General features: G+C 57.2%; 1 protein-coding gene across 3 annotated transcripts in view; it reads right to left on the bottom strand.

The window, feature by feature from the left end:
* Nucleotides 1–1,896: 1,896 nt before the first annotated feature.
* YJEFN3 (YjeF N-terminal domain containing 3) overlaps nt 1,897–13,596 on the bottom strand; it is a 46,237-nt gene continuing 34,537 nt past the window's right edge. For all 3 annotated transcript variants that reach the window (XM_034755263.1, XM_034755261.1, XM_034755262.1), the window contains exons 5-7: nt 11,505–11,618; nt 8,415–8,565; nt 1,897–4,799 (exon numbers count right to left, since the gene is read on the bottom strand). In XM_034755263.1, coding sequence (XP_034611154.1) covers nt 4,597–4,799; nt 8,415–8,565; nt 11,505–11,618 — 468 coding nt within the window. In that variant the 3' untranslated portion in view covers nt 1,897–4,596. The remainder of the gene's footprint in view (nt 4,800–8,414; nt 8,566–11,504; nt 11,619–13,596) is intronic.

Below are 13,596 nucleotides of genomic sequence, written 5' to 3'. Positions count from 1 at the left end.
ACACACACACACACACACACACACAGCCTTTCTCTCTCTCTCTCTCTCTCTCTCACACACACAGAGCCTTTTACACACACACACACACACTCTGCCTTTCTCTCTCTCTCTCTCTCTCTCTCACACACACACACACACACGCTTTCCTTCCCTCCTTCCTTTCCCCCCATCACTGGAAGGGTGTTAACGGGCCACTCACTTCTCCAGCAATGGTCCCTTGGGAGACACTCCGTGCCCAGGCAGCGCCAGCCCAGCAGGACCAGTGACGCCGTCACTCGCGCGTGGCACAATTAGTGTCTGCTTTGCCTAGACGGTGCTTCCCATGCAGGGGCCCAGGGCGAAGCGGAAGCCCAGGGGAAGGAACTGGCATTAGCAGGCTGGTGGAGAACTCGACCCTTGGCACAATGGGGAACCCCCTGGGGCTGGCAGTCCGCGAGTGGGCGGGCTTCACTCTGACCCACGCAGAGGGTTTATTCTCCATTCGCACTGGGGGTAAGATGTGCCTTTTGAACAGGGAGGGAAATTAAACTGGCTTCTCTGTCCCTGGGCATCTTCAAACCAACACGGGTCGTTTCCCGAAAAGCGACAGTCCCTTTGTTCGGGCGGGATGCAGGAATCCCGGGTACAATTGGTTGGCCCGGGCAATGCAGGTGTGGGACTAGGTGACCGTAACAGCCCCTGCTGGCCTTAAGGGCTGGGAATCTCTGATGCCACCAGGAGCCTGTCGTCAGGTTCCTGAGAGCAAACTGCACTTTAAACCCCCCCACGGTGATGGGGGAATTGCTCCTGTTCCACAAAGCTCCAAGAAATTCGATCCAACGGGCTGAGGGGCAGAGCGCCGGGCGAGGAACGGGGCATAGCAGCACCCCTGCAAGCCCAGGAAATAGACCTTTCTCCTCCAGTAGGAAACCAACCTGCAAGGCCTCAGCACCTGCTACCACTTGGCAGGGGGCAACAAGATGGATCAGCCCCCTTCTGCAGATGCACAAGCTCAGGAGACGTCTGGAGATGACGCATTTCACAGAGGTAGGACTGACTGGCTAACAACCCTCTCCACGATCACTCGGCCTTTTGGCAATGCCAGGCACTTTCAGTGTCCAAGTGCCACTTGGCACCTGACCTGCAAGGTTAGAGCAGCCTTGGGGTTGCTCTGACTTACGCCTCTGACTGATGGTCCTTGCGGGTGGAGGACTGGCCCAGCAGAGGTGAACTGTGCACCCCACTCCTGACACTCACCCCCCACCCCACGCAGGGCAAAGGGGCTGGATTGCTTTTGAGGCTCTGGCCTTGCAGGATACGTCATTTCCTGGAGAGCCACCTCCTGGGAGGTGTATCTTCGGATCACACCCATCGCAGTCTTTCCATGGGGAGACTCAGCACTCCCCCTCCACTAATGGTAGCGCCCACGAGGTGATCAGTACAGGGGATGTCTTTGGGCAGCCCCCAGCCCCCTGGGGACCCGTCTCAGTCAGGGTCTGTGCAGTATTTAGCACAGCGGGTACCCCAGGCTCAGCTGGGGCTCTTTGTTCAGGGGTCCCCAGAAACTGCTGACTCCTAAGCTCCCCTCCCGTGGCTGGGCACAGCTGCCAATCGATAGGCGGCCGGAGACGTTTCACCGGCGTCTAGAGACGAGCTTTCCCTCCTGCACAGCTCCCTCCATGCCAGTCTCACTCCGGCATTTCCAAATGAGCTGCAAATGGTTCTCCCGACAGGAAAGCCCTGGTGCACCTCAGGGTGCAGGAGCCAGGGCTGAGCAGGGGAGTGGCAGGGTTTCAAATGGCAGCCCACGTCTTCGTACAGCCCGAGTGGAACTGACAGCCCTGCTCTGTCTGAAGGGCCCCAGGCAGCTCTTAATACCCAGCTGACACGCTGAATAAAAAGCCCACGCGCCTTGGGTCGGTTCCAAGCCCATCTTTATTAGCAGCGTTCTCCCCTGGCTTTCTGTTTGCGCGCAAACCATGAAGCTCCCGGAGCCCACAGACAGAAACGTTCGACACACGCGGGCGCAAGTCCCAAGGGACCAACCTGCCCCGCTGTGCTCCGCCACACAAGGCCTGGCCCTGAGTCTAGGCCGTTCAGTTCCCCCTGCGGGGCGGACGCTGCCGTCACTGACATGGATAATCCTCATTCAAATAGTACAGCGCTAGCTACACACACACACGATTCCCCTGGCTCGCCCTTCCCAGCCTGCAGGTTACCCCGCGTGACCTCCGCAGACGGCAGGATGGCAGAGCACAGCCGCTCGTGGGCCTCCCGCCTGTGGATCAGTGGCGTGCTCAGGTCAGGGGAGGTAAAGGCAGGAGCTGGAGAACCAGCGTCCAGACAGCTCGACAGGGCCTCGATCAGAAAAGCGAGAGTCCATGGGGGGGGAGGCGCGTGGCCAGAGCATCCTGGGCTGGGGGAGAGGGGCGCATAACCAGGCCAGAGCTGTGGCCCGGTGGAGCCACTGAAGCAAGTCGCTTGCCTCGTGTGTCTGGGGAGAAGGAAGCTGTAGGGAGGCTCTGGGCTTGATCTTGCTTCCATTAAGGTCAAGGTCAAAACGCCCCTTAGCTGCCCTAGTGCAGAATCAGGCCGTGGGACTCACCCCAGGCCCCACCTTAAATGCTACGGGGGGCAGGTCCTGCTGCCGCTATCCGCTGGCCCGGAGACAGCATATCAGGCTGGATTTGGGGAGGCTGTGGGGGTGCCCCACGACTGAGCCGTGCACCCACTCAGCAACAACGCCCGTTAGCCAGGCTACAGCGTCGTACAGGAGAAATGTACGAACATAAACGGAACAAGCTGAGCTGGGATGCAGCGTGCGCTGTGTAAACAGCAGCGGGTCCTCCTCTCTTGCTGGGTCTCGCTGACTGCGTCTGACGAAGGGGGCATTCACCCACGAACGCTTCTGCTCCAATACATCTGTTAGTCTTAAAGGTGCCACCGGACCCTCTGTTGCTTTGTACAGGGAGGGAGGCTGCTCACAGGTACTAAGCACTGGTAATAAAATCGGTTTCACCCAGCTCTACTCTGCTTCCTACTTCAGAGAACACACTCGCCAGGCCAGGGCCCAGGGCAGTTTGCACATGGAAAGGGAACACTGACACCTAAGGGTCATTTCCCTGCCCCTGGAAACCGGGAACTGCTGCAAACAGAGCGGCTACAAAGAGCTTTTGCTCAGAACAAGTGGACGATGATGCGGGGAGGGGCGAGGGGGGGGGCATCTGGCCCCTGGAGATTTCACGGATCTGCAGAAAAATGCAGGTTTCTCCCCGCATGGCAAAGCAGCCGGGCTAGGAACAGCCCCGGCCACCACTTCGGGCAGGAGCCACCCATATCACTGTTGCCTGCGGTAGTTAGCCTGGTGCCCATGGTCCTAGCCTGGGTCCCTGTTACCTCTAGGGGAATCCTCTGCTAGTGACATGCGCTGGACCGCCCATCCCTGCACTAAGCAGGGCAGCGCTGACCAGCCCGTGAACCCACGGCCTCGGCTCCGCTTTCCTCGGTGGTTACCCCCTCCCCAGCCATTCCGCCGGCTCCCAGGCCTCCCGGGTGGGGGACTTCGAGCCCCCTAGCTCTTGGCAGCTTGGGGAGAGCAGCACGGAACTCTTCTAGGCCCAATGGCCACAGCACCGCAGCCAGCAGCCCAAGGAGAGCCCTGTTCCCTGGCTGAGGGGCTGCTGGGCGGTTACAGCCCGGGCCCAGCAAGTGCAGAGGGAGGTCATTTCCTTCCCTTTCCACAGGCAGACAGATCTCCGACAAGAGCAGCAGCGGACTGACCCCACAAGGGCCAGCGGCTGAGGCCCGCGGGGCGAGAGCCGGACTAACTGCTGCTGGAGGAAATCGCTACCTGATCCTTCCTCTTGGGCCACCGGCTTTGCCGCTCTCGGCTCTTTCCACGGCCGGCGGCAGCAGCGACCTGCCAAGTGGCTGGCTGTGGAGCAGGCTCCTGTTTACCAAGGATTCCTGTGAAAAGGGCATTGATAAATCCCAGCGTGTGGATCAGGGAGTGATGGAAAAGGCCGGTGAGGTCAGCTGGGCCCGTCCTGCCAGGGGCCGCGCGTACGTTTCTCCTGCCATACGTCCTCCACCTGCCTTTGGGAAGCAATTCGCCTGGGAGGGACCTATCCAGCAAGGCACTTACATGGGTGCCCGTCACTGGGGTATCTGAGTTCCTTGCAGCCCAGGAACAAGCCACCCGGCCTTCCTCACCCTGCCGCAAAACGACACAGCGGCCTCTATGACTCCACAAGTCAACCCGGCGCCCTGGGCTGAGACGCCGGGGGTGCGGGACCCACGCGAGGGGAGGGGTTTGGCTCAGCGCTGTCTTTGATCCCCTAGGCCCGCCCCGAGTTTAAATGATCAACATGAAGGCTTGGTCACGGTGGCCTGAGATGCCCAAGGCCCTCCTGCCAGCAGACGCCCTCCCTGGGAGCTGCGTGGCCTCTGGCTGGGAAGCCAGGCCCTGGTGCCAGGACGCAGCATCCCAGCAGGGAGTCGCCTGGCTGCTCAAAAAAATACAAAACGCTTTGAAGCCTTTTTATTATGGAGGAGCTGGGTGGCTTTTCCTCTCCTCCCCCCCCCAACTCCCCTCTCCATCCCCGCCCCCCCAGAGCCTTAATAAAGTGAAACCACACACTCTGTGCCTGGGTATTCGGGCAGGTTGAGCTCAAATTTCTTCTGCACGTCGTAGGGCAGGAAGCGGCCGGCGAGGATGTGGTGCCTGCCCAGGAAGCGGGTGGCGCACTGCTTGGGCGCGGCCAAGGAGACGAGGACGTCAGGGCTGATTCCCTCGCTGTTTCCCGTCTCCACGTCCCACCCTGCCGTGGCAAAGGAGAGGAAGGAAAGGTGAGAGGCAAGCCGGGCGGGCAGGAGCGGCATTGACAGGGAGGGAGGAGTTAGGTGGGGAAAGGGGACACCCCACAGCCCAGCTGCGTGCAAGGTGAGGTCTGGGGGGGAAGGGGGGATCAGAGTTCCCAGGGAGCTGAGCTGTTAATAACCTAACCTGTCCCTCATCCCCCTGCAGGCTCTTGCACGTTGGTGAGGAGCAGATTTTCACACTCATTCCTACGTCTGCCTTCCCCCCCCATGTCACTAACAGGAGTGTCCAGATCACACCCACCCGCCCAGCGACACGGAGACCAATCCTCATGTGACGGTGCACGTCATCTGCTTGATAAAAATATGTTTATACGTGTGCATATGATGTAACTGGAATATGCTTTATGCAAAAGGTCTCTTGTAAGGTATCATAACAAAGCTTATAATCTACTGAGTGTGTTTATCCTATTTGTATGAATGTATCATTCTTGTATCTGAAACTAGGAATATGAAGTATAACTCTGAGGTCCTACTGTAATTATGCAAAGTGTGGGCCATTAATGACGGGTTAGAATCTTGTTGGCTCCCATTAACCAGGACAATTGATTGTAAATGGTTTATTTACGTGCAAGCCTTCCTGTATAGGTGCAGGCCAGCCCTGGAAGAATGGAGGGGGTATCACAGGACATGTGAACATGTCACCTGATACTGGAATCCATCCTAAACCTGGTGCTTTTCCATTTAGAAGGAGGGGTGGGAACCCAGAGAGACAAAAGATTCCCACCTTGTGCCAAAGATATAAAAGAGGGTGGAACAGAACAAAGGTGGTCCCAGTCATGAGAAAGCCCCTGCTTTTCACCTAAGTTGTTTGCTGAAACTAACAAGGACTTTACCAGGGGAAAGGATTGGGACCAGACTAGGAAGGAGTCTAATATCTGAAAGAAGCTTATTGGAACATCTCTGAGGGTGAGATTTACCTGTAATCAGTTTCTTAATGCATTAAGCTTAGACTTGCATGTTTTGTTTTTATTTTGCTTGGTAACTTACTTTGTTCTGTCTTGGAATCACTTAAATCCTACTTTTTATACTTAGTAAAATAATTTTTGTTAATTAATAAACACAGAGTAAGTGATTAATACCTGGAGGAGCAAACACCTGTGCATCTCTCTCTATCAGTGTTATAGAGGGCGGACAATTATGAGCTTTATACAGAGTAAAACAGATTTATTTGGGGTTTGTATCCCACTGGGAACTGGGTGTCTTGGTGCTGGAGATAGGTGACCTGCTGAGCAGTTTTTGGTTAAAATCTGCAGCTTTGGGGGCCTGGACCAGACCTGGGTCTGTGTTTGCAGCAGGCTGGCGTGTCTGGCTCAACAAGGCAGGGTTCTGGAGTCCCAAGCTGGCAGGGAAAATGGACTCAGAGGTAAATTCAGCACATCATGTGACAGTCCCAAGGGGGTTTCTGTGACCAAACCCATCACACCTCGGCTGGGTGAAGAGCCCCTTTGTGCCCCTCAGGAGCGATCAGGGGGACACTCTGTGCTCTAGCGAGTCTCTCGTGCCTGACATGCAGCCACTTCTAGTGTGGAACTCAGCAGCTGTGCGCCCGGCCCACAGCAACGCGGCGGGAGAGGAAGCAAAGAAGGAAGCCGGATCCAGTTCTTGCCACTCAGGGAATTTAGAGAGAGGCAGAATGCCTCCCCCTAGGCTGGAATTCAGCTAGGGTCAGTGAGCTGGGATGCCCCGTCAACAGGGCTATACAAATAAATAGCCGGATGGAGAATGCCAAGCAGCAGGGTGGCTGTTTCCATCCCACCCGGTAGATTAATGAACTCAGTGTCTCCTCTGCCCACACCAGCTGGTCTCGCACCCACAACCCAGCAGACAGAGTGGAAGGGGCACTAGCAGAGCTCTGCAGCGCCGTACCAACTCAGCTGAGGAGTGAGGCGTGTGTCCCTCCGCTCCATGGCAGCGGCCCGCCTAGGGGACGCAGGGCCGGGCAGAGCCAGAACGGCTTCTCCCACGCAGGCCCTGGCATTAGGTGGGAATTTGCACATTAAATCTCCAGGGCTCCTGTTTGTTCCTCCCCTGGCTGGGCAGCGCAGGGGTTTTCGCTGCCGTCTGATGGCAATACCAGGCCCGGCCACCAGACACGAAATTACATCATGTCTCACTTTGGGGAGCGTAGTATTTATTACAAATGCCTTGAATGCATCGCGAGGCAGCTCCCTTTCAGCTGGGAGCCAGAGCCGCTGGCAAGCGAAGGACACCCAGGAATAGGGGAAGCTGGCACGCAGGAGACAGGGTTCAAATGCTCCCCAGGGTCAGAGCCCCAGAGGAGAAGCTAGGTCACTTTCGTAGGGAGGAGAAGGGACTGTCTCCGTGCCACGCCGGAAGCTAAAGCATCCGCTGTTCATCTGGATCCCAGACATGCACCACGCCCTCCTTCATGTCACACGGTGGGAAAGCGCGCGCCCATGGAAGCTGGGGGTCCGATAGCACAAGTTCCAGCATATCACTGTGCAAGGTGACCACTCCAAGCTCTGGCAAGACCCCCCCGTTCCGATCAGCTGCACCCGCAAAAGACGCTGCAGGTTGGCTTTGTAACGTGAGCGGATCCCCCTGTGGCTGGATCCCACCGTGAACTCGCTTCTCACTAGCCGCCCGAGGCAGGATTCGAACCCAGGCCTACAGCAGCACTTGCACTCCTGGGGCCACTCGCTCAGCCGCTCCTACAAACCCCATTGAACGTCTCTCATTAGCCCAGCAGAGACCAAGCAGTGCTGACTGCCGGCTTCGCTCCTGCTAATCTGCCTCTCTCCTCAGCGCTCCAGTTCCCGGGCTCCCCCATGCACTGCTGCATGGGAGGGGCCCCAGCGAGGTCCCAGTTAAAGGGGAGGTCCCGGAATGGAAAAGGCTGAGAACCACGGCCCTAGTTCACCAGTGGCTTTCAGTCTGCAATTCAAGGCCCTTTACAAACATTTATGAATTTAGCCTCACGAGACTTGAGAGGCCCAGACCATGTTCCCTAGTCTACACAGGGAAGGAAACTGAGGCACTAACCCACTAAGCCTTACTTCCCTCCCAGACCTGAGACCAGAACCCAGGAGAGTCCTATCCATCCTCCGCTCTCATGCACACGATGATATGACTGATCTGTCCTGGGGTTTGCTCTCCTTGAAGCTGTTCTTAGCACGTAACCAGTAACCCCAGGGGTCCCTGGCTGCAGAGGGGCTCGAGAGAGATGCAGGAGGTGTGGGGGGGTCCTTATCGGGTTGGCTGGTGATCAGCCCTTCCTATTGTTACAACTGTGGCTGTGCCCAGAATTTTGCCACCCAGGACAAAGGCCCTGGCTGGGTCAGGGCTGCCTGGTGGATCGGATCCTGCCGGCTATTCCCAGGGCAGGAAAGGACAAGCAGGAAGGGGATGGGACCACAGAGAGGGGGTTGGGAGGAGCAGAAGGGGAGGGCGAAGTAAGCCACTTGGACCTGAGGTGGTGAAAGGCGGGTAACCAGGGCTGAGCATTCTCGGGTGCGGGGTGGGGAGAGCAAGTGCCAATAGGAGAGGGTAAGGCGAGAGGCGGGGGTCTCCCGGGGAGGCTCTGGGATCCCCACCTGAGGGCACGTCCAGGCTGACGATGGGGATCCGGATCTGTTTCAGGGTGGCTAAGATGCTGGTGTACGGCTCCTTCACCTCCCCCGGCTCGGCGTCGGCTCCCAGGATGGCGTCGATCACCACGTTGTAGGCGTCGTTGATCAGCTGGACCTGGAGGGGGCGGGACCCAGTCAGAAACCCCCATCTGCCAGCCTGAGCCTCACGGCACCCGGCCGGCAGGGGGGTTCGTCCAGCCCACAGGCCCTCTGTGGACTCCCGCACACACAGGCCAAGGTGACCGACCGAGTGCACCCGCTCCAGTGCACTGGGGGTCCTGGCTGCCCCACCCCATGTTCTCCCTGTACAGACCCTCATGCTGGAGCACGGCCCCCTCCCCTCTGCCTGCCGAGCTCTCCGTGGGCACTTCCCCTCTCCCTGCCACGCCTACGGAGATGGGACAGATGTTGTTAGCACGCTGGCTCCGTGAGAGCGCAAGGCCCCGAAGGACTGACAGTACCATTCAATGAGAAAGAGAAGCATCTCCCAGAGCCTTCTTCCCTCATCCGAGTGTCCCCCTACAACACGCCTTGGATGCAGAGTAAAGGACCAGCTGCCATCCAAATTAGCGGGGAACTTTTGCCCAGCCCAGCACTGAAGATCAACCTCTAGGAACAGTCTGGCCAGCCCGGAGCGCGGGAGAGAGAACAGCGGTGGGCAGTTGATATCTATCGCAGGGGGCTCGGGAAGTGGCTTGGCAGGAGGCGTAGGCACACGTGGGTTGTATCAAGCGTCGTTCAGTGTTAAGGGTGCGCGCTCTAGCCGCAGGCCGGGTGGGGTTCTCGGTAGGTGGTGGCTGCAGCTCCTGGCTTCGGTTAGAAGCTGTAACCATGAGCCATTGCCCCCGGCTGGCGTGACAGCAGTGGACTGGGTGTCATCCAACGGGCACGAGGAAAGGCCATCCGGCTCCAGCTGTCGAACTGCACGTAGCAACATGGCGTCTGCAGTTTAGGCCAGGAAGTGAAGATAATCTCATGCACAATGCAAACGGCAGGGGGGCTATAGGGAAGCCTATAGGGGGGGAGGGATAGCTCAGTGGTTTGAGCATTGGCCTGCTAAACCCAGGGTTGTGAGTTCAATCCTTGAGGGGGCCACTTGGGGATCTGGGGCAAAATCAGTACTTGGTCCTGCTAGTGAAGGCAGGGGGCTGGACTCGATGACCTTTCAAGGTCCCTTCCAGTTCTAGGAGATGGGATATCTCCATTATTATTTATTATTATTATTATTAAGCTGGAGATTGCCACACCTGGGGTTTGGGCAGCACACGCCAGCTCTTACAAAAATTGCCAGAGGATCTTTAAGGCTCACAAGTGGCCGGGGCCCTCAATAGAAGAGGAACATTCCCCTGGGGATATCTCCAAAGATGAAGGCAGAGCAAGAGAGAGCGCTCGGACTTCTGAGTGCAGCAAGAAAGCCCAGCTTGATTCATTTGTGTCATTTTCTATCGTTCTCCTGTGGAGGTTTCTCTTTAAGGCCTGACCACAGGCATTGGAGTGACAGGTGGCTTCCCGGAATGAAGAACTCACAAGATTAACGTTAGCAGGCCTGGTCTCCTGGAGGTTTAGTAAAAGCTGCTAACATCCAGGACGTCAGAGTGAAAAACTGCTGTGCTGGCCGGAAGCAAGGTCTTTAAAAAAAAATTTTTACAGGGTTATTTTTTTTGTCCTGATGCTGAACTTCTATGGCACAGCTTAAAAAAACACTGCCCCCAAAAAGGAGCCAGGTTGTAATAGGTTTTAAATTGAACGTATTTGATCTTATTGTTGCTGTAACGAGAAACTTCTCCTACTGTGCATTTCCAGAGCCTGCGGCAGAATCTAGGACCAAAACCCCAAAGGGTTTGAAAGCAATTGTGCTCTTGCCCATATAGTGGAATGGAGCCACGCGGGACAGTAATTTGAGGTCACATTCCTCCAACGGAGTCCAATGTTTAAAGAAGAAAATAGCTGGCAGTGTTTGTTTGGGCCGGTAGGAAATAAGACTCAATAATTCCTTTTCCAGCAGCGAGCGGATTACACTCGCCGTTTGGAGTTTTTGGAACCCTGATGCTGGGATCAGATGCCTGAACAAAAGGCCAAAACCGTCCCCGCACGGAATACACCTCAAATCTAGTCTGGGCCCTGCTTTTCCCCTTAGTCTCAGCCTCTGGGTTCCTCACACCAGTATGAGACCCCGGGTGGTTTAACCTAGGAGCCCCTGCACCTTCCTTCTTACCAGCATTGAAAGAACTGCCTGTAATTAGGATTATGAATTATTTGTATTACTATAGCACTAGGAGCCCCAGCCATGGCCCAGGCGTCCATTGTGCTAGGGGCTGTACAAACACAGAGCGAAAAGACAGTCCCTACCCCAAGGAGAGTTAGAGCTGAGAGGCTCTGCTCAGACACATGTGACTGGCACGGCCAAAAACCCCTCCAAATCCCCACCACTCCACCCACGCTCTGCAGCTGGAGTCAGAGCACGGGCTGGAGCGAGGCAGCCCACAGCACTAGGGGGCCCTCTTTAAAAAGAGCTAGAAACCTGATGTTCTTTAAGCCCTGGGACACACCTGCCTCCCTGCAGCACCGCTGTGCACAGCAGCCAGACAAAGCCCCGTGGGGGCTGATCAGGGAAACCCCCTGGGCCATCTCCCTCGTGAAAGGGGAGCTCGGCGCGGCGCAGTTGAAATGATCGGAAGCCGCTTCCTTTAGGCACAACGGCAGCTTGGTGAATTCTGCACAGAAGACCCACCCCCCCACTGGCCATTTGAAAGTCTCCCAAGGTCCCCAGTGCCTATAAAGCCCCCGCTGTGCCAGGCTGCAGAAACCTGCTCTCTCCCCACCCCCGACACCCAGCACTAGCATAAGCCAGGCTTTGACGGCTCTAAACCCCGGAAGAACTTTGGCTGTTGAGTTTGGGTTTCTGGTCGGGTGCTCGTGTCTCCGACGTGGCTGGAGAGCGTATGCTCTGGATCTGAATGGGGGCCAGCTCAGTGGGCAGAGTAAAGGGGAAGGGAACTGCATGTGTACACACACCCATGCCCACGCGCTCCGTGCCACCGGAGCGTCGCTCACCTCCGTCGGCAGGTACGAGAGGAAGGGGATGTCCATCTTTTCGCACTGGGTGGTGAAATCCCGATACAGGGAATTCAGGGACCGCTTGGGGTAAAAGATGGTCGGCTCGTATTCCTGAGGGGGAGGAGGAGAGAACGCTTTAACCCGCACCCAACACCCCTCTTCCCACCCCAGCCCCTTCCTTCCTCTGCCCCACCTTGACGGGCAGCTGCACGCAACCCAGCACCTTTGGTCCTCTGCTCCCCACTCCCTCCTGCAGCATCTTAAAGGGCCACAGGCAGAAAGGAAACCTCCTGGAGCCCAGTATCAGGGGGTAAGCGTGTTAGTCTGTATCCACAAAAACAACGAGGAGTCCGGTGGCACCTTAAAGACTAAGATTTATTTGGGCATAAGCTTTCGTGGGTAACAAACCCACTTCTTCCTGCGGCCCAGTCCAGCGCTCCTGGCGCACACTAGAAAGATTCGCCCTGAGCCCAGTGGGTGTTGGCTCGGGAACCGCCGTGGCACTAAGCAAACGGTGGCAGGGGGGTTATTCAGCTGGACGGCCCACTCGGAAAGACTGGCACAGCAGATGGCTCCCAGAGGGATGGGAAGGGTGGTCTTGTGGCTATGGAGAAGGGACTCGGGACTCCTGGGTTCCACTGGAAGATGCAATTCCCTGAACAACTTTCCGTCACCCCACTAGAAGAGCAGGGAGAATCCTGCACTCCCCAGGGCAGTTGGGTTTTAATCACTCTTTGCAAAGCACTCGAAGGGGGGCACGGTGCAGTACTAACATCTTTGTGATGGCTTTTCTAACCAGACCGGCTCCTGACCATGTCCAGTGCTGGTCCTGGCCTTTCCTCTGGGGCGTGGAAATGGGCTGCTGGGAACATTTCCAGACACATGCGGGCATGCCTCTGGGTCTCGTTTGCAGCAGGCAAGTGGATGAGCTTTGTATCGAAAGCAGGAGCTGGGTCTAACCCACTGGCAGACCCCCAGGGGCTTGTCTGGGTGGGCTCCTGGGGGCTTCCCACAGCCCCTCAGGGATCGGGGGGAGGAATGGCAGGATGACGCTCGTGGTTACAGGGCCCAGCTGGTTCCTCCCTGGGGGTCTGGCATGATCTAGCCTGCGTTAGCCAGGAGTAATGGAGCAGGAGCTGCTCTCGCCTGACTGCTGGGATACGGGAGCACTGAAGGAAGGCGGTTGGGTGGCGTTAGCAGGCGTCCAGGGAGATGCTGCATTTGCTCCCACAGTGTTTGCCACTGGGCCTGCCTGGCTTTGCACCACGCTGGGACCTCTCCGACTGACAGCGCTTACAGAGACTGCAGCATCACACGGGACAGATCCCCCCACTCTTCCCAGGCTGAGAGAGAGCCAGGAAAGACAAGCCACCCCTGAGTTTAGCAGGAAAGCGATCCCTCTGCCCCCCCCCCCCCCACACACACACACCCTGCTGCTGTGACATCTGGCAGGGAGACAGCTGAGCGATGCAGCCCTCGGTCCAGGCTGGGAAAGGGCCGCTCAGCCAGCGAGCTCCCAGCAACAGCTTCATGCGTCGATCGCAGCAGCTTTCCCTTCTGAATCCTGCAGCGTATTGACCATGTAACCGCTGTCCCACGGCCCCCCGAGGAGACAAGCCACGGTCAGACAGATCTCGCTGCTGGGGCGCGGGGCTCTTTTCTTCGCTTTCTCTGCTCCATTCCCTCCCGCCCTGCCCGACCCTTTCCCACGGGATTTTCGCTGGGAGTTGCTGTATTTAGCTGGTCTGATCTTTATTTGTCAGTCAGCTCTGGCAGTGTTTAGCGGCTCCTGAATTCCCTGCAGTTTCATGAGCAGCTTCTAGCTCAGAACTGGACCCGGCGGACTCTGGGTGCAATCATATAGACAAGGGGTATTCACCTCCCTAGAGCGTGCTGTGATGCCTCTGCACATTGGGCATAAAGGCTTTGCACCAGCCCTGCGCCCAGTCCCTGGCACTGGGGATAGCACCCTGACTAGGGTTATCCTCCCATTCCTAGGGGCCACAGGGAGCAGAGCATAAATTAGAGCAGCCCTGGGGCTGCTCTCATTCGCTCTGGGGGCGTGGGGGTGCTCAGAACACGGTAAGCA

Source organism: Trachemys scripta, chromosome 22, assembly GCF_013100865.1.
Source record: "Trachemys scripta elegans isolate TJP31775 chromosome 22, CAS_Tse_1.0, whole genome shotgun sequence".
Classification (NCBI taxonomy): Eukaryota; Metazoa; Chordata; order Testudines; family Emydidae; genus Trachemys; species Trachemys scripta.
This window is presented reverse-complemented; position numbering and strand designations above follow the sequence as displayed.